The sequence below is a fragment of the Halyomorpha halys genome, unplaced genomic scaffold (genome assembly GCF_000696795.3).
Source record: "Halyomorpha halys isolate HHAL.00 unplaced genomic scaffold, Hhal_1.1 Scaffold1359.1, whole genome shotgun sequence".
NCBI lineage: Eukaryota > Metazoa > Arthropoda > Insecta > Hemiptera > Pentatomidae > Halyomorpha > Halyomorpha halys.
Window position 1 is genome coordinate 500,038 of NW_027106761.1, and position 23,980 is coordinate 524,017.

General features: G+C 29.3%; 1 protein-coding gene across 3 annotated transcripts in view; it reads right to left on the reverse strand.

The window, feature by feature from the left end:
* Positions 1–23,980, reverse strand: part of LOC106689430 (proton-coupled zinc antiporter SLC30A2) — a 126,789-nt gene that overhangs the window by 84,852 nt on the left and 17,957 nt on the right. The window contains exon 1 of one of the 3 annotated variants that reach the window (XM_014434384.3): positions 7,269–7,414. The exons of 1 other annotated variant lie outside the window; for it this stretch is intronic. In XM_014434384.3, the coding sequence (XP_014289870.1) occupies positions 7,269–7,306 (38 nt within the window). In that variant the 5' untranslated portion in view covers positions 7,307–7,414. Of the gene's footprint in view, positions 1–7,268; positions 7,415–23,980 lie in introns of those variants that run through there. One more of the 3 variants, XM_067045077.1, reaches the window with a different exon arrangement.

Below are 23,980 nucleotides of genomic sequence, written 5' to 3' on the forward strand. Positions count from 1 at the left end.
ATATACATTTATACAACAAATCGTCTGGATATAATTTCTGTGAAAATAATCCTCATACGGATTCCTCTTGTATTAATTTAAAATCCATTTTCAGACTTTCATTTCCTGATTTTTGTATTAAAATAACCATAAAAATTACTCTAGGTTTGATTTGTATGGGTAACTTTCCTTTACTGCCGTGTCTCACTGGATAATGATAAGCCAATTTCTCACTAATCGCTAAGTCATTTAATAAAAGCCAATAAATCAATGGAAGGAACAGATAAGATATTTCTTATTAGAACATTCAACTGCGGCTCACCCCATAAATTAAGAAGCTTAATATTCGGGATTCCCAATAAATTATTTTGTTGATATAACCTGTGTTAGTAAAGCTAATAAGGTATAATAGGTAATGTGATTACACCTTTTCACATCTTTATTAATAGATGCATAAGAAGGTTTTTATTTTTTTTACTCTATTAACTTTTTTTAAGTAATGGATTAAATAATAAGTCAACATCACAAGTTCTTAATAAAAACATTAAAATGTTCATCGTGATTATTATTGTAATGAATTGTTACATTTTTAATTATTTTTAATTTAATATATATTACTGCATTATTTAATTATGGATAATCTAATCAATAATAAATGTTTATTAAAGCTTTGTTTTTCTATTTTAAGTAATATCACAAGTTTTCAACAAAAATATTAAAAATTTACATTATTTATTTTAATGACATTGTTATGTTTTTAATTATGCTTACTTTAATTTAAATTACCGCATTATTTAATTATTATTATTATGACCAATCTAAAAAAATTAATCAATATTTATTAAAGATCTGATTTTTTTGAGCTGATTTCTACATACTATAAAACAATAAATAATATATCACCATTATAAAACTGAATATGATATAATAAAACTTTGTATATTTGTATTTGTTTATAGGAAAAGTTGTAAGATCAGAAAATACAATTATAACAAGGCATTAAAACAAAAAATAATAAAACTATAATGTTTTAAATAAATATAATGAAATTATTCGTTTTTTGCAGAGATGTAATAGTTGACAACACACACACACAAAAAATCATTTTATTGAAAGTGCATATAAATTTGGAAAAACTAAATTGAAATAAATAATCAAGTGCTGTTGAAGGAGGATACGGATAAATTTTATTATAATATATTCATTTTATTATTTTCGTTAATATGAGAATTTCTTCTTTTTTCATCAAAATTGTGAAAATGTCTGAAATAAAGTTATAATAACAAGATAAAATTGTAGTTATATTTTTCCTCCGCCTTTAGCATCTTTTAGTCAAAGAGCCCATAAAAAAAAAAAAAGTCATTTTACGCATATCTTTTGTACCTTTAATAACAACTATTTACAGTTATGAGTCAAAATAATGGATCAACCAATTAGGGTTCGGAAAGTTTATAAAGAAAGAAAAAATATTTTTGGAGTTATCTACTTTTTCATTCTTTACACCCACGAAAATTAGATTAAAAACTCATATAAAATATCACTATGTTTGTAATGTTTCGAGAATTTCATAGAGGAAATTAAAAAAATCACATGTTTTGGACTTCGTTATGAGATTGAATTTAAGATTTGTTTTTTTTGTCAAATTTGGAGCTAATACATGTTGGAATGTCTATTATTACACAAACTGAAGCTTGTAGTGTAGTTCATAGTAATTATCTTCCCAAGAAATAAATTATCAAAATTTCGTTATCTAAGAAAAACTATATCTCAAGAACTATTAGACATAAAGAGGTCTTTTAGCACACAAATTAAAGAAAGTTGAATGTGCTATAAAGTATTTTTATATTCCTAAGAGGAGCAGAGTCCATGATATTTGCCCCATTTTCTTAAATAAAACTTTCCGTGACGTGTATTGAATACCTATCTGTATTCAAATCCTACTTTTAAGTAAGTATACCCTTGAAAGATCAGTAGTTAGTGAATTTATTTTGAATAATTTATATCTCAAAAACCATTTGACATACAGATGTCTATTAGCACTCAAATTAAAGCTAGTTTAATGACCTATAAAGTAGTTTATGATGTTTATCTTCGTAGGAGTAATAATTTACATGAAATACGCTAAAATAACTTGATTTATAGTTTTTCGGACGTTTTCATTTACAAAATTTATGTTCATATCTGCATATCATAAAAACTACTACCCCTACGAAGATAAGTGTAATCAAATACTTTATAGTAAGTTAAATTTCCTTTATTTTGAGTGTTGGCAGACATTTGTGCGTCTTATGGATCAAGAGATATATTTTCTCAAAAATCCAACATTTTATACGGACAACTAGAAATTAACTAATAAATAAATTTATGCTGCTTCAAAACGTTAAAAAATTAATTTTTCATTCGAAGCTCTATATCATTAAAACTACCAACAACATTAAAAAACCAAAAGGAACATGATTTAAAGTAGAGTAAATGTTCTAATATATGAGACTTAATACAGCTATTTACGTTTAATAGTTCCCGAGATAAAGCTTTTTAAAAAGCAACATTTTATAAAAGATGCACTGAAAATCAGAAATTAGTGGATTTATTTTATTATATTCAAATCCATATCTAAAAAATCATAGTACTTTCATATATCAGCCAGCATTCAAATTAAAGCTAATTAAACATACTATAAAGTAGTTAATAACACTTGTATTCGCAGGAATAGTAGTTTTCCTGATATTTGCTAAGATAAATTAATTTATAGTTCGGAGAAAATTCTATGTGCAAAATTTATATTCATATGCAAATATCACAAACTACTTTATAGTAAGTTAAACTATTTTTATTTGAATAGGTTAGATAAAAATTGAACAACTTTCTGACAGAAAATAACACTGCAAACTTTTTTATTTATAAAAATTCAAAAATAAATATTTTGTAATTTCTGAAACAGCCACTAATTTTTATTCCTTAATTTCATGGTTGGCATTCATCAATTTCGAATTTAAACTAAGTATGTTTTTCATTAAAGTACTGAGGTAAAATAAATTGTTGATTTTTTCCCTCTTAGGCTCATGGACAATATTACGATTAATATTCATTATTCACGAGAATTCATATTAATAATAGATGGATCAATATTTAGGTATAAGGAAAATTTATTTTCGAATTTGTGCTAACATAGATAATTATTAATTTAAAATTTCTCGTTTATCAATTATCATTAAAAATAATGGTGTGATCAATAAACTAATGGAAATATAATACGCAATAATTTTATTCATGAAACAAGAGCGATTCTAACATTCTTTAATATTTAATAGAGCCACAAAATTATAATTTTATGATTTTTTTTATGACTATAAGATTGAATTTACTGATAATGAAACTCCTATTGATGAACTACAGACAGTTGATTGTTACCAATCTCTTGTATTATTTCATCGCATTCTAGAACGAATAAAGCAATTTTATCCTTACAGTATCGTTTTAATTAAATCTTACCTGGATAAAATTAATTTATGCCAAATTTTAAAATCTTATGATTAGAACATTTGATCAGTCAGAGACGAAACGTATGTTGAAAAAGTTAAGGTAGAAGCTTTCATTTATATATATATATATATATATATATATATACACACACCTCCTAGTGAAACCGTTGTTCAAGAAACAGTATTTCTTTACGACGTACTGAAACCCTGACTCTTTCACATAGGCCATTGTGAAAAATAAAAATGTGAGTTGGTACACTATGAGAAAAACTCATAAAATAAAAACTATAATAATATATATATTTTTTTTAATTCACATGGTTTAAATACAAAAAAACAAAAATAAAAAACAGTAAAAGTGGAAAGGATGTGTACATTTTTTTTTCCATTAAAAGTCAATTATTTATTTCGTTAAATCAATAAATGTCATTGTTTTTTGTTATTAACGTTACTTATCTTTTATTAAGAATTATTATTTTAATCTATTTATTTTATCTTAATTGTTAACATTGTATAATCAATTGTTAAAAAAAAAAAAATGTACCTCTTACATTAAATATGTAAGGCGCACCAGGCCGATCTGGTATTAAATAAATAAATAAAAAATAAAAAAGTGAAAGAGTTGATAAGCCTAAAAATGGTCACCATCCCAAGTGTCTAAAACCATTAATAATCATACTAGGAATAATTAAACAACTTAAACAATTAAATTAACAAATTAACAAACAATTAAAAAATTTTAAATATTGGTGAAATATATATTCCTTTATTTTTGATTAGCAAAGTCCATATTTCAAACTCTATTTCTCAAAGTACGTCACACCTGAGCGTCTGGGACTAGTACCCTTTCAATACCAGTGACGCGGTTTTGAAAAACCTTTTTCTTTTTTTTCTTTCTTTTTCTTACCAAATGAGAGTAGAAGATTAGTTCAGAGTTCTCTAGGCTGAATGTAAGTATTGTACATAGGAGGAATGGGTGTGTTTAAGATGTTATTTCACACTAAGTTTAATTTTTCTTGTTTCAATTTATTATTTTGTAATCATTTAATGTATACATATCTCAGTAGGCATGGTGTGAATGTACTATTCTATCTCTATTACCATTGTCGACATCAGTGATTAACCATTCAACCTTGGACAATGGTGGTTCTTTCTTGATTCTTATTTCATTCCAATATATTGACCAAAAACATTATGGATCGCGGAGCTCTGGGCCCGTGGGCAGTGGGCCAGTGGGGTAAATATGAAACTATCCTTGCTGCTTTGTGGAGGGGGTAGGAAGCTCTCATAATCGTCGACTACCGGTGTTGAAGTGTTGTCACATTGTTGACCACAGTTGTGCCTGCATATGGAAGAGCACTTCCTAGTTTAAAAAATCGAGAAACACAAAAAATTCTCTTTTGACTGGCAAATGTCTATAGAGAATTTAGTTCCCATATAGTTACTAGTTAAAAAATATAAACTTCTATCCCACCTTTACAGCAACTTTGTATATCTTTTTTTATAGTAATTTTATGTCCTTCTTTAAAATCATTATTTCACTTTCTTCCAAAGGTAGTAAGAAAAGGTAAATTTGGTAACCATCAGCGTACAAATGGTATTGAGAATGTTGGATAAGGAGGGGAAGGTCATTGATGTAGATAGGGAAAAGGGTGGGGGAAAACGATGAACCCTGAGGGACACCACAGGTGAGGGGTCAAGTCATTGATGCCATTTTTCAATTTCAGGGGCTTTTTAAATATTGCTCGATTTAACTATATAAAAGTTTCCTCTTTCCGCTTTAAGCTAATATTTCAAAAGTGATATAGGACCGTCGCTCCCCGGGGGTCTTAGCGGTGTGGGTCCGGCGGGGAAGGATTGCCTTTTTTGTGTTATGATCTCCTCTTGTGGGATTGTAACATGTCATAAATTGACTAACCTATTCGCAATCGGTAGTAGTAAGATTGTAACATGTCGTAAGTTGACTAACCTATTCCCTATGATTGTCTGTAGTAGTAAGATTGTAACATGTCGTAAGTTGACTAACCTATTCGCTATGATTGTCTGTAGTAGTAAGATTGTAACATGTCGTAAGTTGACTAACCTATTCGCTATGATTGTCTGTAGTAGTAAGATTTTAACATGTAAGTTGACTAACCTATTCGCTATGATTGTCTGTAGTAGTAAGATTGTAACATGTCGTAAGTTGACTAACCTATTCGCTATGATTGTCTTAAATAAAATAAGGAGATCTCACAGAATTCACTCGTTTTAGATTCACCTTAGTCCAAACATTCTTTTATTTATTTATTTTTTATATCGTCATTCAGCTATGGTCCCCTTTCATCTGAGGTAATTTACTGCTAAAACTTTACAGCTTTCGGTGAAACTGTAGGATTTTATTGTATTTTTTTTGTTTAACTTTTAACAGTCAAGAACGGAGAGTGTATGAAGAAAAATACCCTTTTAAGATGCTGATGTACACAGATCAACAAACGATATGTTCTATTGATTGTACCGTAGACGTTTCGACAACCCTACTTGCTTTTTGAACAGTCTATAGAGGGAGGTCATCAGAGGAAGAAGTCTCTGTCTACGGTAATGTCTTTGAAACACGTCCATTTCAAAATAAATCTTTCTTTAAACCTTCATAAAATTTTTTTGTTAGATGTGCCACAAGCAGCGTTTTTTTTTTTATTCGTTTATGCATGGACTATAGACGTATTCGTAATGCTTTCTTAGGTACAAATCCGACGTATTATGAACAAACAATTTATTTGTTTCTAGTAATTTTTGCATATTGTGCTAAACTACTATTATATTAATAAGATATATGGTTCCATCATTACTTGTAGTTTTTTTGTTTTTTTTAATCGCGGAAAAAACAATACGTTTTAATGACAATTTACAACCTAATTTTTAACAAAATATGAATTTGTAATAATGGCACAAATTACATGTACAGAAAAAAAAATCGGAATAATGTCATAATCATATTTTGTCTTAGCATTGTTTATTAATGTGCTAATTATGTTATTAAGCTTTGTATTCGTTATTATTATTCTTTTGTTCTTTGATATTGCTGTCATCAGTTTATATAACATCGCTTATCCAAATATCTATTTTTAATTTATTTAACTATTTATATATTTTATTTTAAATGTATCTTTCCTAATTTTTCAGTTTTATTAGAAATGTTACTTATAAAATGCTTTTTTTTACTTCTAATCTTTAGGAAATGGATGGGGTTCGATTTCTATTCCACATGGACCATTGTATACACAGGTTAATGTTTCACCTATTTTAATATATTATCAAATAAGTTTTGTGTCGTAAGATCGTTAGCATGAGAACAACTGAACCCATTTGCAGAGTTTCTGCAACTTGTAAATAATTCAGTCATATTTTCACCCATATTAAAATAAATGCTATACAGAATTTAAAATAAAATTTAGGATCCAGATAAATATTAAATTTGTCTTTTTTTATGATATTAAAACGTCTGTAATTCACACTATACCTTTCTCGTACAACGGGATTTGCATATGGATAATTTTCGTATCGTCCTATTGTTAGGAATATGCAATAAAGATAACGCTAGAATTTTACACTGGTAAACAATACTATGTTTTTATCAGTATAAATTAAATTTAAAAAATAAAGATGAGAAAAAGTTAATAAATTTACAAATTTAATTTTAATTAAGTTAATATGAGATTAATATTACTGGGTTTTAACATTTTTTTTTCAACTAAGTATTCGTGAATTATTTAGTTTTGGGTATTTAGACGATTCTAACTAAATTGAATATTTCGTTAGATTACTCACTTCTTTTCATTTTGATCGATGGTGGTGACTTGAGTCATGCCGCCGAAGAGCTGAAGACACCACACAACTACCGTCACAAAGCGAAGGCAAGTCGACTACTGGCTGGTGCTAGCTGTGTTCCGCGCAATCTACTTTCCCTAGTCCCATTTCTCCGGCGGCCTTCCAAGGTACTCCCCTCCACGATGGCTGCTGCAAGAGGAGGAAGGGTTTCGGACAGCAACGGGGGTGGATCGAGAAAATCTCTTAAGAAGGGGGGTGAAAAAAAAAATTTTTTTTTGCAGTTAGAGCCATTGAACACTTGACTTGTTCATCGCGTTGCTTACTGAAGTAAATCACAAGTCAAATTTTATAAATTTTCATAGGAAAAAAATAGTATTTCTGTAATTTGTTCTTCTACAGGAATGATTTATTTATTTTTAAATTTCTGTGAAATTCATTATCGCAAAACTCCTTAAATATTTTACAATAAACCTGGTACTACTAGGAATATGAACATAATATTTCTCTTTAATGACATTTTTATAGCTTGGTTTTGGTAACTTCTCAGAGACAATTAAAGTATTTATATTTCAAAGTAGTAGTTACACTGAACGAAGCGATAACGTGATAATGTAGACACATTTTTTTGTTATTTTTAATTTTAAAGACTCATTTTACAACAATGATTCAGATACTTCTGAGTATATTTAAATTGTGTAATAGAAAAACAAATTAAAAACCCTGACTGCCTCAATCAGACATCAAAGAAGGAATACTATACTTTGAACAATTACTGTCAATAACGGCTTCCTTCTCTGTAGACAATTTTTTGAAATGATAATTCAATGTTATTATAAAATTTCGTGAAATACCACTTCCAAAAAAGACTAGAGGATTTAAATGTAAAAAAGACGAAAAAAAAAAAATAATAAGAATAATTTCCCAAGGAATAGGAATTTTGGTCACCTTGGTGTGGAATCCATCCCTGAAGTTTTCTTTTTATCATCTGGTACATCCCGTATAATTTCAGTCCATTAAATGAAAATTTGTTAGAATAAAACATAATTTCATTTCATTCCTTAAGTAGGAAATCTGTATTAAAGCCATAAAAATGTAATGAATTAGCTATAAAAAAAAATTAACCATAAAAAATAACATTTGATTACTAAACCCTTAATCTACTATAAGGGGCAAAGAATCAAAATCATAGAAGAGAAAGGTTGGAATTTAGGGATTTCGGTGACTAGGTCGAAGCAATTCTGCCCTAACCCGAAAATATGTTTATACTAGGGATAAGGCTGAGATTTCTCTTTTGAGATGAAAAAAATGAAGCTATCATTTTGCAATGGTTATGAACTATCGATAAAAAGAGAAAAACATTTATTAATACAACATAAAGTAATTAATATAATATAGATGAAAACAATTTTACTGCTAATAAAATAAAAATTGAAAAATAAAATGTTTTTATCAATTAGTTGATGAACATTGATATATATATTTAAACAATCTATCTTCTATTTCTTATATATATTTTTTCATTATTACCTGTCTATATTATTTATTTATTTTTTATCGCATTATTGCTTTGTGCCATATCGAGTAGTTTTTAGGGTCCTAAACCATCCCTCAGTTTAGTGTAGATTGGTAAAGTCGTTTAGTAATTATTCCGATATTTTAATATTTTTTTTTTTAGTAAAATCATTTCATTTTTGTTGATTTTTTTAAACTATCTTTCTCTATATTTATTACATACATTTTTTCATTATTATCTTTCTGTTTTTTTATTATATTTTTAATTATTATTTTTCAACTTTATTTATTATATTTCCGTTGTTATTTCTACTTATATTTAATTTTTTCTTTTATTAATAACTTTCTATTTTGTTTATTATATATTTTTTCATTAATTCTATTTCTGTTGTATATATTTTATTATTGTTTCATTACATGTCTTTATTTATTTTTATAATTATTTTATCCTATATATTGTGGATGAACACTTGCTCTAATATTCATTACCTTGTTTGTGAAAGCTTGTATTATTATTATTGAATAAATAAAAAAAAAAATTGAATATTTGTTCATTTTATTTTACCAATAAACATTGGTAAAAGAAACATGTACCATATTATATCACCGAATTATATTTCCTCAGTTATATAAATATTTTCACTATGAATTAATTTGAATTTGAAAAAAAGACAAAGATGAATAACTTTGAGCCACCTTAAATTTACAGATCAGATCACTCAACAAACTGATAAACAGCAACCGCTATATCTCTAGGTCTCCTCAGAAATTTTTTAGATCAACAGACAAAAGAAATAATTTTTAAAAAATAACAGGACTGCTAAAAGTTCGAAAAATGAAAGTCTGATGAATGTGCTAACGCAAGGTCCATTTAGCAAAATAACTAGCAGTTTAAAAATAAAAAATCTTTTAAAGAAGAATAGGCTTTGAAAAGTAAAATGAGAATATATGTATATATAATTGACCGTAAAGATATAAGTATAAGAAGATGGTCAGGGTTGCGGTCAAAAAAAGAACAAATAGTTTTAAACTGAGAATAATTTTATCTTAAAGTAATTTATTTTAAAATAATAGATTCTTAAATGCAAACAGAATTATAGGTAGCATCGTATAATTGGCAATCTCATAAGCTTATAAATGAAATTTATAACTTATTTAAGGTGAAAATACATCTAAATGTGATACGCTATAATTATACGAAAAATTTGCGAAGAAACTACCCGTTGGTAACACTCTAATAACATTCCTACATAAGAGGCAATATTATTTTCAGGCGCCTCAGAGATTAAACTCTCAATGGATGATTTTATTTATTATAAATTAAGGAGCATTGAGGAGTTTACATTGCAAGAATGGGACACGGGAGGTCTAGTGGAGTCCCAAAACTCAACTCTGTATATCCAAAGAAGCTAATTTAAATTTGAAAATAAAATACCACAACAAAGCAGCATAGCAGTGGATTTTGTAACGTCTGCGGTTGGCAACCTATTTATTCCAGTCATAGTGCGAAGATCTAGGTTTATTCCGTAAAATAAAAGTCAAACCCCAACCAGAATCGAACCGACTTCCGCTACTGGTTTCAGTGCGTATGGTTTCAAGTATTCTTCCAACCAGCAAAGCAATTACGGTTTCAGTGAATGCTTGAATTGATATGCTGATGCACGTTTTGTCTCCATGTCATATGAATAGCGAAAGTATTAAAAAAAAATGACAGAGCGTTTCTAAAGTTTCACATGATGATTTTCATGAATGAAATGAACAAAGGAACCCAAGGAGAAGAACGAAAGAAGAAAAACATTGATGCTCGAATAAATGACTGTATACGAAAGCGTTGCTATTTTCTCGCTTTCTCTCTTTTATCTTTCTCCTTTCCCTTCTTTCAAACCACTACGATTATAAATCTGAAATGGTTTTCGGGGATCTGCCGGCATGAACAAAGCATACATTTCGTAATATTAGTACTCGTTTCAACCCATATTTTAGACTTCCTTAAGGGATATTGTAAAATGAAGGAATAGATATGATTTCCAATTTACTTGACGTTCACTATTTGCACAATATTGATTACTACGAGCATAAACCCTTTTTATTTCAATTTTCTATTTTACTGTTTAGCTTCTGCCCATTATCTGAGGAAATAGGAGTACAGTATAAGAGTACCGATTACTTCTTTCGGGTTCCATTCTCCCTTGATTTCTGAATTATCAGCTCTAGAGCTAGATCCATCTTCTATGATGTCTATTGGTAATTTGTAACTGTTTCGTTTCTTTAATAATCGTTCACCAATATTTACTAGTCCTATGAATAATTTGGGCTATTTTTCAAAAAACAGTAATTTAATTAACTATTTTGATAGTTGACACGTCTAAATGGTATTATTCGACTTTAATAAGAAAATTTATTTGGTCATGATAAGAACAGAATAAAAAATACAACTCTGAATTATATACAAGGGATTATATTACTATATACGTATTGTATTTGTCTCTGATGTTTTGATCGATGACTAAAAACATAAAATACAACGAAAAAATATAACCTCTTCTTTTAACTAATATTTAAAATAAACATGAGCCATCATAAATACTAATAGAAATTAACAGATTTGTTCAACTCAAAAATTATCAAGAACTTTTTACTGAAAAGGGGAGTCTAAGGACATGTGATTACTGATTTATGAAACGTTCTGTAATTCGTCGAAAAATATAAGATACATGTCCCAGAGTTCTTGTAATTTCACTATAAGAACCGAGAAAAAATATATTTTACGTAATTTTTTTTTTTTTTTTTTAATTACTGTTTCTGAAGTATAGAGTTAAGTTTGTTATGTACCAATCTTTTTGTTTTTTATGGAAGTAGATTAAGAAAAATACATTGCACATCGTTTTAAATGTATATAAATCAAAACACGCTTTCAGTAACGTTCAATTTTATTATTTTAGGAACAAGCAAGCTGTATTCTTTTTTATTGCTTATTAAAACCCTTAAGTACCGATTATAAAGAAATTGAAAAATATAAATTTTTCAGCTTAATATTTTTGATAAGATTTTCGGTTGCTCACGTTACACGTTACATGTTAGTATGAATTACTTTTTTTTTGATTATTTTATTTATATTTTTAAATAATCTTATTTTTGTTATGGATATTTGCCAACTTTAGGCCTTCGATTTTTTTTTCGAAAATTCAAAAAAAAAAAAAACTTCAACATGCCATGACTCCACTATTCTTCAAGAAACTCAGGAAGGGTTAAGAGCCTTATAAACTAAATGAAATTCCACTAACCAATACATCCAATATGCATGTGAAATAAATATGTGTGTATTTTAATTTAATTATTATTTATATATTGATATTGTTAAAATTATCTTCCACTAAGGAAATGAGGACAACCTTAAAAAAAATGTTTGTTTTCTTATTTCGATTGCATTATTTTAATATAAGCTTTATTTGATAAAAAATGTACAAATTATTTTTTAAAAAATATTTTCATAATATTTGAAATACATAACAAATTATAAAATGTATATACATCATATAAATATACATATTGTTCAATTTAAATCCTTATTTAAATATTAATGTTATCTTGGTCTCGTTTTAGAGACCTTCATTGTTATCTGTAAAGTAATTAGTCATTAAATGAAATTTCCTTAATTCATTATTAAGAATGTTGCACAAACATTTATTTTTCAGAACTCTCATTGATGAAATTAATTAATCTGTTTTTTCCCCATTCTATTTTTTTTTTTTTTTTTAATGCTATAATTGTAGGTTCTAAAGCATTTCGAGACCTCTTATCTTTTATGATGTTATGATCACTCTCTCTAGAGCAAATGTTTATATCTCTGCTATTAAACCAACTAATTAGATAATAAAACGATTGAAGATTATATTGTTATCTATTACCACATTATTATAAAAAAAAAGTTAAATCCATATAAAGAAGATGGAGGACCTGTAAGATTACAATATTTAAATAGGCTTTGGGCGAGGCCAAATAGAACGGAACTGAGGAAGGTGGTGTTACTGCCATTTCACGGACGTGGTTTCCGGCCACTTTGACCGCTTCCGACCCCGGCAGGGAACATTCGGTTTTAAAACAAATGTGGTTTCCAAATTTTATTTCTTAAAATACTTGTGATAATAAGATTGAAATAGTCCATAATGCCATATGACTACTTTAATAATAAATTAACAAAAATACTACAGAGATAACCTACCGATATTTAAATTATGGAATATTTTATTTGAACATTATTAGGTGAACGTTGTTACGATCGTTAGCAACGTTTTGTTAAAATTACAGACACTCATACTTTTCCTCACCTCTCTCTTAATAAATGAATGTCACCAAATAACATATGTGCGTAAACCAAGTATAAACTTTATAAGTCATTTCTTTCCAAATATCAACATATAATGTAACTCTAAAAATTTTAAACAATAGTAATATTATATTTTTAATTTTTTTCTGGCCACCAGTTTAGATTCCGAACATCTCACTCCATGTGATCGTGTGATGGACGTTACCTCGTCTTCTTTGGAGCGTGGAATGTACTGCGCGGGACTCTTTTTCAATAAGGAGGCTTTTTAGCGAGCATGGCACAAAATCTGTAAAATCCTACCTCATAATACTTTCTCATTATACGTTCCTTTCTCACTGATAGATTACGCAAACCACAATGGTTCCTATTCACCCCTCTTCCCTCATTTCGCAGGTGTTTCTCAAGGTAGTATCCTCGGATTGATCTTCTACACAATCTATACAGCTGAGAACCTAACCAATCTTAACACTATGCTCACCACATATGCTATAACACATTTGTGCTCGCCTTTACCCTTCATCGTAAACCTACCGACTGCCCTGCAGTATCCCTAAATAATGTTGTTCTTACCCCTGTCGAACAGATTCACTACCTTGGTCTATATCTAGAGAAGCGATTAACTTGGAATCCTCAAACAATACTGAAAAGACAGGAAACTGCACGTCGATTCTGACTATATTAAAGACTCCTCTGCATGATAATAATAAGACCTATCTGGACATACGGAGTTGTGTTTTGGGGTTCCACTAAACCATCGAATTCTTCTCGTATCCAATCCTTATAATCTAAAATCCTTCGTAAAATTCTCAATGCTCCTTACTTTGTCACAAATAAAATCATATCACCTTAATGTTCCACATGTAACCAATCTAGCCCCCTAGAAGGAGGAGTCCCTTTGTGCCAAGTTAAGAGTGGGGGTCCCGGATAGTTTAAATTTTGGCTTACAATTGGTGAGCTACGGGTCGTCTGATTTCCGGCTTAGTGGCCAAAGACTCCAATTAGTTGGGAATCACTGGCCTAGTGAATATTTGTAAGAATGATTTTAATTATTATACTCTAAAGAACATAGATAAATGTGTATATACAAGTATCTATAAATATAAATATAAAACTGTAGAAATAAAAATTATCCTATTGCTAACCACAGGATGACCTATGCCTCAAAACCTAAACCTGAATAAAAGTAGGTTCACGGACTGTCGGCCAAACCACTAACTCTTAATAGTACGATCAATAGTTTCTTAATATTTCAATTCCTTTGATCTCTTAGTCTTAGTCTGCTATTTTAGTCACGGTATAACTTATTCCATTTTTGACATGTCGGTGCCTTTTCTTAGTAAGAATTAATTTGAAGTTAAAATCTTGAATAATAGTTGAATTCAATCAATATTATTAATTTTGTTCTGTACAGACGATATGACAGAGACTATAGAAATATTTGTTGTCTCTCTTTTTTCTGTGAATTTTATCTTAGATTTAATACTCACACCAATAAATTGAGATTAATACCTTAAGTACGTTTACCTCTTGCATTTACCTCATCTAACCTTATAATGCCAAAAGGCAATCCAAGGTATCCTTCACACCCAGCTATACATATAGCATACATCCTATATGTACGTACCAAATACCCACTAAAATCTTCACAGGAGGGTATGAAAAATAAAAAAATTACCTGGATAGAAATAAATTTCAATTTGATTCCTGTTTCCTGTTAGTTATATACTTTGAATGAACCTGATGTTTTAGATTACAGCATATTAATTTGCCAAGGTTTTTCTTCGCTACTAGACCAATATTTATATAGGGTGTTTTTTTAAGCCCGATAGAACTTGAAATTGTAAAAAATAACACAAAAAATTAAATTGTAATCAAAATTTTTTTTTTATTCGAAAGATCAATACGTGACATTAACATTTGAAAATGATTTCGGGCATATGGGCTCCGCGGCTGTTCTTGACGAAGCGCATTCTGGACGTCCAATTTTGGGCCACTTTTTCGAGCACTGCTGGCCGTATGTCACGAATAACACGAACAATGCTGGCCTCCAAGGCGTCAATTGTTGCTGGTTTATCAGCATAAACCAGTGACTTCACGTAGCCCCACAGGAAATAATCGAGAGGTGTCAAATCGCACGACCATATGCGGCAATTTTGCTTATTAACAAACCCGTTAAGCCAAAAATGCGCCTCATCGCTGAACACAATTTTACAGAATGCGCTTCGTCAAGAACAGCCGCGGTGCCCATATGCCCGAAATCATTTTCAAATGTTAATGTCACGTATTGATCTTTCGAATAAAAAAAAAATTTTGATTACAATTTAATTTTTTGTGTTATTTTTTACAATTTCAAGTTCTATCGGGCTTAAAAAAAAACCCTATATAAATATATATCTGACGACGTAAGGCGCGATTTTGGAATTTATTCCGTTTTTCGGAACCAGTCTATAAAAAAAAAAATGTTTTAGTATTTTTTTTTTTTGAATTTCCTTGGAGCAATGCAATTATTCAGGCAATAGTATTAATGAATGTTATTTTTATTTTATTAGTGACTAGTTTAATAGTTCAGTATTTTTCCAAATATTCTAATTTACTTTTAGTTTATCAAGAAGATTTCAATATGTTAATTATCAGTAATTAACAGTTAATTTATTGATTCTTATATTTTGTAAATTCCTTATTTTTACTTGTGGAAATGTTCATAGACTTTATTTTTAGTTAGTGCTATTTTAAGTAGTATTATTTTATAATCTTTATATATTTAAAATTTACACCAAGTTGTCATTTTTGTTGTTACTATATTGTAACTTGTATTTTTTTTTTTATTATACTAAGGTTTGTAATCTTTCCTTTTCCTCCAAATTTTTTTCTTCTCTTGTAATTACATTTATTCGTGTTATTTTATTTATTAGGCTCACTTTGGTTGTCTTTAGGATATAACAGATGTAATTTTTTTTTTTATATAATTTATTTATTGTTATTTACAACTGTATAAAATATGTATAATAAGTAAATTTGCTGTTAGTGATAAAATGACATGATACAAACATGTGGAGAATCTACCCATTGATAAAACTCCAATAGATGTAAATAAATAAATAAAATAATTATTGAAGTCCACTTAAGAAAATAAATGTTTATTTTGTATCATAGTAAATGAGTTTTATTTATTTGATATTGTACCAATGGGTTAATTCTCCACATGTTTGTATCACGTCATTTTATCACTAACAGCAAATTTACTTGTTGTATATATTTTTATACAGTTGTTAATAACAATAAATAAATTATAAAAAATGTATATGTAATAAATTATTGCATGGTTACTAAGTTATTTTTGTACTTAAAGATAAAATGAAATGAGCTTGATGTGGCAATATTTATTTTTGTTTTTAAAATATATTTATATATAATAATAGTTCATAATTAATTATTGCAATAAAATAACAATTGACGAAAACTTTTAGATCAGCTAATTCATCTGCCAGAACGGGCAATGTCAACCGCAACCTTGAAAAACTTCACCCTCGAATGGACAAGTTACGCAAGAGCTGCTCCAGTTATTCGCTCTAGATCATCTCCTCTTGGTGACCTTCGAAGAACATCCTTTCACACCATTGTCCTTTTCCAGTCTAGCTATGGGGGGTCAAGACGGTACTAGTATCTTCTCGATATAGTGATTGAGGTTGATAATGTCTTACATGCGTGTTAAGGTCCTAATTTCATTGAATTTTGATTTGTTTATTAAACCGTACTACCGTACTTGAATTAGCCTATAAATTCATTTAGGAAATCATGATTTTAATAATAAAATTAATTTTAAAAAATTAAAATTAATATAAATACAAATAAGGTTATACAGTGTTTTTCAGAGTTAATTGTCTATTTGAAAGTATGAATCAAGAATCTCCTCCAAGAAAAAAACTCCATATGAAGGTATGACCGTAAGCGGTCATTCTTCGGTCTTTCTTCCACACCTGCAATGGCCGAACGGCATAGATATATGCTTTTGTTTTGCAAGCAGGTCAGACACCACTGGATTTTTTGTTAAAAATATAAAAATAAAAAAAAAATGCAATTCTGATTAATGGCGTTAATAGTTCATGAAGAAGAAGAATTGAAACTTGCGAAAGAATAACACACATCTGCTGCTATGGAAGAAACAAGCCGAACCTGTCTTAATATTCAAGGTAATCACTTTGAACATTTGACATGAGCGCTAATATTTTTATTTCATAGATTTTATAATTTATTTTTTTAACAAAGAGTTAAAGGACCAAAGAATAAAATTTTCATTTTGTTTTGAAATCACTAATATTTATTTTCAGTCAGTACACTTACCCCTGAAACACCCAATATACTTAGCGACTGCATAAAATGTTTAAGAATTCATGTCGAGAAAAATCTAAAACGGGATCGAAATTCACAAGAACTAACAAAAATAGATCGAAAGTTGATTTAAATATTCTTAAGAAAGGGAAATATCTTAAATAAAAAAATAATTAGAACAATAAATTTCGCGTTGGCACAGTTTGTCATACAATGCGGATTATAGTTTAGTGAAGTTTTGAATCCGGTGATCAATGTGAAATTAAGTATTATTTGTCTAACACAAAAAAAAAAAGTATATTAGAATTCTCAAAACCACTTTTCCAGGAACTAAAACATTAGAATTTCTAACCTTTGTTTATGAAAAGAAATTTAAAAAATAATAAACGAACGATAACAAATTTGTGAAATGTCAAACCTCAATATACACCCTCATAAGTGATAAATGTAATATCTAAACTATAAGAACAAATCATATTTTATAAAATATACTATTCTTAATTAAATACTCTTACTTAAATACTACCTTTATTTAAAGAAATTTCTACTACGTTAGAGTAAAATGTGTGGGAGTGATTAACACTATTTAGTAGAGAGGCATATATTTGTACCTAAGCAATAAGAAACACGAGCTTTATTTAAATCAGCTCAAACGCAAAAAAAGTGGTAATAACACTTACCCCCATAGAATTTAATTTCAAAATTTTCATTAGAATAATTAGCAGTATGAGTACCAAGATCTATAAAAATCGACCAGATCGTTGTACAGTAATGATACTATTGTATAAAATGCAACTGTTATTTTTTCAAAATTATTGTTAAGACAAATATGAAAATGAAATGTTCAAATTTGCTATAATAATTTTAACTGTTTTTGGAAATCGCTAGTTTCGTAGTCCAATCCTACAGAGGGCGATAGTTTTTATAATAGTTGAAAGATACTATGTAATATTCATTCATATTTGGTTCCTCTCATAACCTTAAATTTGGTTTTATGGATCTCCCAGAATTGGTTTTAATCAATTAGCTATTCAGTTATCGTCACAATGAAAATAAAAAACTTGATAGATTACTAAATCGAATCTGTGATTCTTTATTCGTAGTTATCCTATATAATGACGTTACCCTCAATTCCTGAGTCGAATAAAGATCAGAAAAAGTGATAATCTTATGAAAAAATGACTCGTTATTTTTTTTTTTTTTTTTAATGATTCAATACAATTTTTTTTATGTTTCTAGTCTTCGATAAAAAAACAAAAACAAAAAGTCATGAATAAAAGAGCTTCATCGCTGATGAATTTTTGTTTTTGAAAACAAATGGAACATGATTAGATGGTTGTGGTTAAATTAATTAATATTCAACATTGAAAAAATGCAAAAGTAATGGCTGAGGAGAAAAAAAAAATTGAGATATCGAAAAATCAGTTTATAATTCTTCCACTCAATTTACAAAGACTTCAAATGTACGCAAAATCTTGATAACCGAAAAATATTTGAACATGACGAGATTTTCACTGATGTCCCCACTTTACAGTATTCGGCTGCCTTGAAATCAATCTGACTCACTAATTTTTGCCAATTTGATTCATATTGGCTGATGGACGTACTTAAATTAACGCAAGAAAACGAAAGTCAGTAAAAAATTAAGGAAGGAAGAAATACAGAGAGAAATAAACGGTAAAACATATTAAATATCAATTTAAAACATTATAGACAATATTAATTAAATTAAATCTGTACTGATGATACCCATGAAGGGTCAGGGGACTTGTAAAGTAGTACTGTTACTAACTATACCAACGGTTGTGCAAGATGATTTGACTTCATTCAGTCCATAAATACCTCAATCGCTATGTTCGCTGACGATACACCAATGTTTTCTCAATGTGATGGCTAGAAACACTTTTCAAAGTCACATTTGAAACCTGTTTGAACATGAAAAATGTACTTCAAAAGTAAAAACTCTCCGACGCCAACCAGACCCACCTGAACGAAACCTCAAAGGTAAAACTTTAAATGGAATCCTGTCATTGAAATAGTAAGATACCTGTGAATAAAAAGGTTTGAATATACACGTCAGACATCCCCGAAACTATTTTCCAGGAGTTATGAATTGGATATAAAATGCAACCCAAAAACCCAGTTGAAATTGTAAAAGTTGTGCTAAACCGTGAAAAATCTATTTAAAAATCGCAGAAATATGGTAAAAAATGAAGGGCACTACTCTAACCCCAACTTAATTCAAATACAAATTTTTAATCTCCAAACTTAATTTGGAGAGAATGTAGAGGTATGCTAAACCTTATTATTCATGAAAAAACCATTTAAACATGAGCTTTTGATTGAAATTGACCACTTTTATGGTCTTAGGTCTCTAAACAGTGTTCTATGGGTTATGTGACCGATATAAAATGCACTACACCTCCCATTCGATAGTCTACGACACTATTACTATCATCATTGGGGTAAATACGACGTAAACCCGGAGACAACATGAAGGAGACATGATTCACTGAAAAAAACTACTTCTCATTTTGATTTGGAGATTTTGAATTTGAATAGGAGAGTAGAACCTTCATTTACTGAACAGAGCAAACATTTGTTTTTACTGAATCGCCGATCACTTGAATCGGTCATCTCAACCAACAACCAACGATATTAATTACGAATATTTAAAAATATTTTGTTGTATAAAATAATGTAAATCTTAATCAATGTAAAATTAATTAATCATTTTTGTTGAAGTCTGAAATAAAAGGCTGAGTTTTTTCAATCAATATTCATTTCTAACTTATTATCGTTTCTCAGAGTACAAATTCCTTAAATAACATTTTCTCCTCTTAAATGTCTAGATTTAATAACATATAGTTACAGAAAGTTTTTAACTCTGAAAAATTGTAGCAACGTTGATGCGTTAGCAATTTGATTTGGGAGACTTGATGCTTAAATTTTAGATTCCTACAAAAATAAATGGATGAAAGATAAAAGCTAAGCTGGATCGTACATAGCCGCCCCCTCCGAACTGGGTCATGTTTTGCTTCATACAGGGAAATACCTGCTCATTTCGTTACCGCTTCGCTGCGCTAAAGGAACATAAGCCGTCCTGAACTTCCTTAAGTAACTCCTTGCTATTATCTTCTCCTTGTTGCGCCGGGGTGACCTACTTCTCCAATGTGTTCTCCATGTTGCAAGAATACCTCAAGCGGGTGCTCGTTGACAGTTTTTCGAACAATAGTTCCATGCTCAACACAACTTCCGCCCATCACTATATTCGCCCGTTATCTACCTAAATAGAACCGGAAATTAGAAAAGCACTGCTTGTTCAAAAATCGTTGTTTCTTATTTCAATTGTCTGCATAGTTAACTTTTATATAATCCTAATTATTGCTTTTATTTTATCAATTAAAAAATATTATACCCAGAACCGTAGTTAAATGTAGTTTTATTGCGAATTTATGAGTTCTAAAAATAATATTTATAAATATTATTCTCATATATTACATTATTGTCATACATATTACTGAAAATAATGATGAAATATCAAAACTCAATAATATCCTTTCGTAAATATTCTTTCGATGTCAACCGGACTTGTATATCTGAATAAGAAAGTTGTTGATCGGCTTATAAATATATAGATTATATTATTAATAACATTAGCATCAAGATATTCACAATATCTTGGCAAAACCCAAGATATGTAAGATGAGTCTTAAAACGACTCTCACTTCTAAGTTTCAGTTTGCATCGTGAACGTTTACCTGTTACTAAGGTCAAAGAAAATAAATAAAAAATTTAAATCTAAATAAAGAATATTTCAGCAAGGATTAATATGCATTCTAATTTTAGTCTCAGAACAATTTTTATTTCTTTATTTAAGTCCGACGTTTCGGTCAATTCAACCATCCTAAAGGACAATTTTAGAACCACATCATTTTAAAAAAAAACTTTATGCAGGTTATTCTGCCCAGGTCATTAATTTCAGTCCACAATTACCCTATTTTGTCAATTCTTCACATGAAATTGAAAATTAAAACTTTTTATCACTATCTCTATTGTTTTAGGACTAAAATTGGATACAATTTATTTACTTAAACAATAATAACCAGTCTCAAGAAAGTTTAAAGATTATATATAATGCATTCTAAGATAAATAAACTTTTAATAACATTTTCGTAATTTGTCCTGGAACAATACCTTCCAACGCGACGGACTAAGCCTGAGGCAGCCAAACGTTGGTGCATAAGATAATCACAAGTGGTACAATGCTTCTTTGCAGCTATCTTTATATCGTGGATTTGACTAATGAATAGAATTTAAGCATTTTTGAATCATATGTAATAGAGAAATATCTATCATATGTATGAATTTTTCTATATTTTAGATCAGCTAGTTCTTAGTCATCGTGGTGTCGGGTTTGGTAGCCGTTGCAAAAAACAGAAGCTATAATCTCATACAATAGATCTGACTATTCTAGATTGCCGCTTTAGTAAAATATCATGATCACATGAATAAGTAAATAATAATGGAATCGAGTCAACTTCTCTCCAAACCAGGCCCTATGGATACCTCGTCCCAACGCGATGGACCATTACTTCTAGTCCACTGGATAAAGTACAAGAATCGTGTTTATGACTAGAAGTCTTATTCTATCCAATGATCTTTTCCTGATCGTAGAAATGACTATTAAGTAGATATTTAAAAGTGTTATTTTATTGAAGTATATTAAAATTTCTGGAAGATTGGTAATTGACCGTGGGTATTAATAAATGAAATTTGCTCCGGGTGCTGTCAAACAAAACTCAAATAGTAAATTGGTGTACTATTTTATTAGAGCCAACGTTTCGCCTCACCTTGCAGGGCTTCGTCAGGGCTAATAAAGATACAAACACTTGATATAAGAACAAAAAAAAAATTAGTGGAAAATAACAAGGGTATACAATGAAACGTAAAATTAAAAGGGTATAAACAAAATTAAATTAAATTAAAAATTCGTATTAAGTTGTCAAGAGTCTAAATACAGATCAAAACTTTAATTCTTATTAAAAAAAATCTATCTATTAAAAAAGAGAACGGATGGAAACAGAGAAGAAAAGAACAAGACCACTTGTATAACAGCGTAACGAAATTGAATACAGTACAGAGGTTGTGTTCCTTCCAGTTTACTGTGATAAGAGCAATGCAACTGAAGTCAACAGTATAAAATTATGCAGTAATAAAACATGTAACTTAGAACATATTTCATTACATAATTTATTAATTAATTTAATTCGTTTGGCTTAACATTCAATTTACTACTTAATTGTATTTCCTTCTCTTTTGTTTATATAACCTTTTTCATAACATAACATGGTTTATATAGACACATAATAATCTATCGAGAGAGGCTTATATTCTTTAATAACTTTATAACCATAAACAAAAACTATTATTATTCCGTAATTAATTAATAATTCTTATCCAACATTTGAATTTCCCGTAGGTTTATTAGAAAAAAAAAACTTGTTCTTTAGAAGATTTGTGGATTTCGGGTATAAGTTACGTAATGCTTGATTTCCTTAAAATTTCTATGACCGATTTCTAAATATCCTCAATCTAAGTTATTGAGGAAGTAAAAGCGATATTGGCAAAGATCAATCTCGTCATGCCTGAAGTAGGTGTAGAAACTTAGTGGGATAGAGAGTGGATTTTTTCGGTAAATCTGTAAGACGTTCCTGTTTAAGAATTTGAGTTATAACAAATATTAATATAAACATAAAATTATGGAGCTCTGTAAAGAAAATGTTTATTTTTCAGCAGTATGGGATATTTTTTCTAAATTATATGGTGTAATGTGTGCTGAATACAAAAATTAACTCAAATTTTCTATCACATACTGTTTATTTGTTGGATCGGGTTGGAATAACTTGCAACAAATAACAGTAATTAAAAAATCACTTTCATTAATAACACTATGATATTCTCGTTTCTGATATTTCCCGTCCTACCTTCTCCACCCTAAAACGTTTAAATTATCTTCGTCACATACTTCCTTTTGAAACCCGTAGGCTCCTGGTTATTTTCTTAACATTCCCCCACTTTGATTATTGCTGTGTGGTTTACGGGGGTGTCCCTGGGGATCTCAAAGCAAAATTAAAACGGTTAATTAATTGATTTGTACGATTCATCTTTGAGGTCCCCGGGGACGCCTCTGTTACCCGATTTTATGAAGAATTGAAGTGACTTTACCCCTCCTTCCGTCGTAAATATTTTCTTGCTTCCTTCCTCTACCAAGTTATCCAATCTCACCGTCCATCGTACATCTCTGATATCCTTCAATTTAAATCCTCAGTGCATTCCCGCAACACCCGCTCACTGCCTTCAGACTTATATGTAACTGCCCATCGAACCGCAGCCTTTGGTAGATCTTTCCTCATCCCTATGGAATTCTATTCCCTCCTTCATTCGTAGCTCTAATACCCTTCCAACCTTCGAATCCCGTATCTTCGACCACATTCTGTCCACTCAATCCCGGAAGAATAACAATTGAATTTTTCAAACAAAG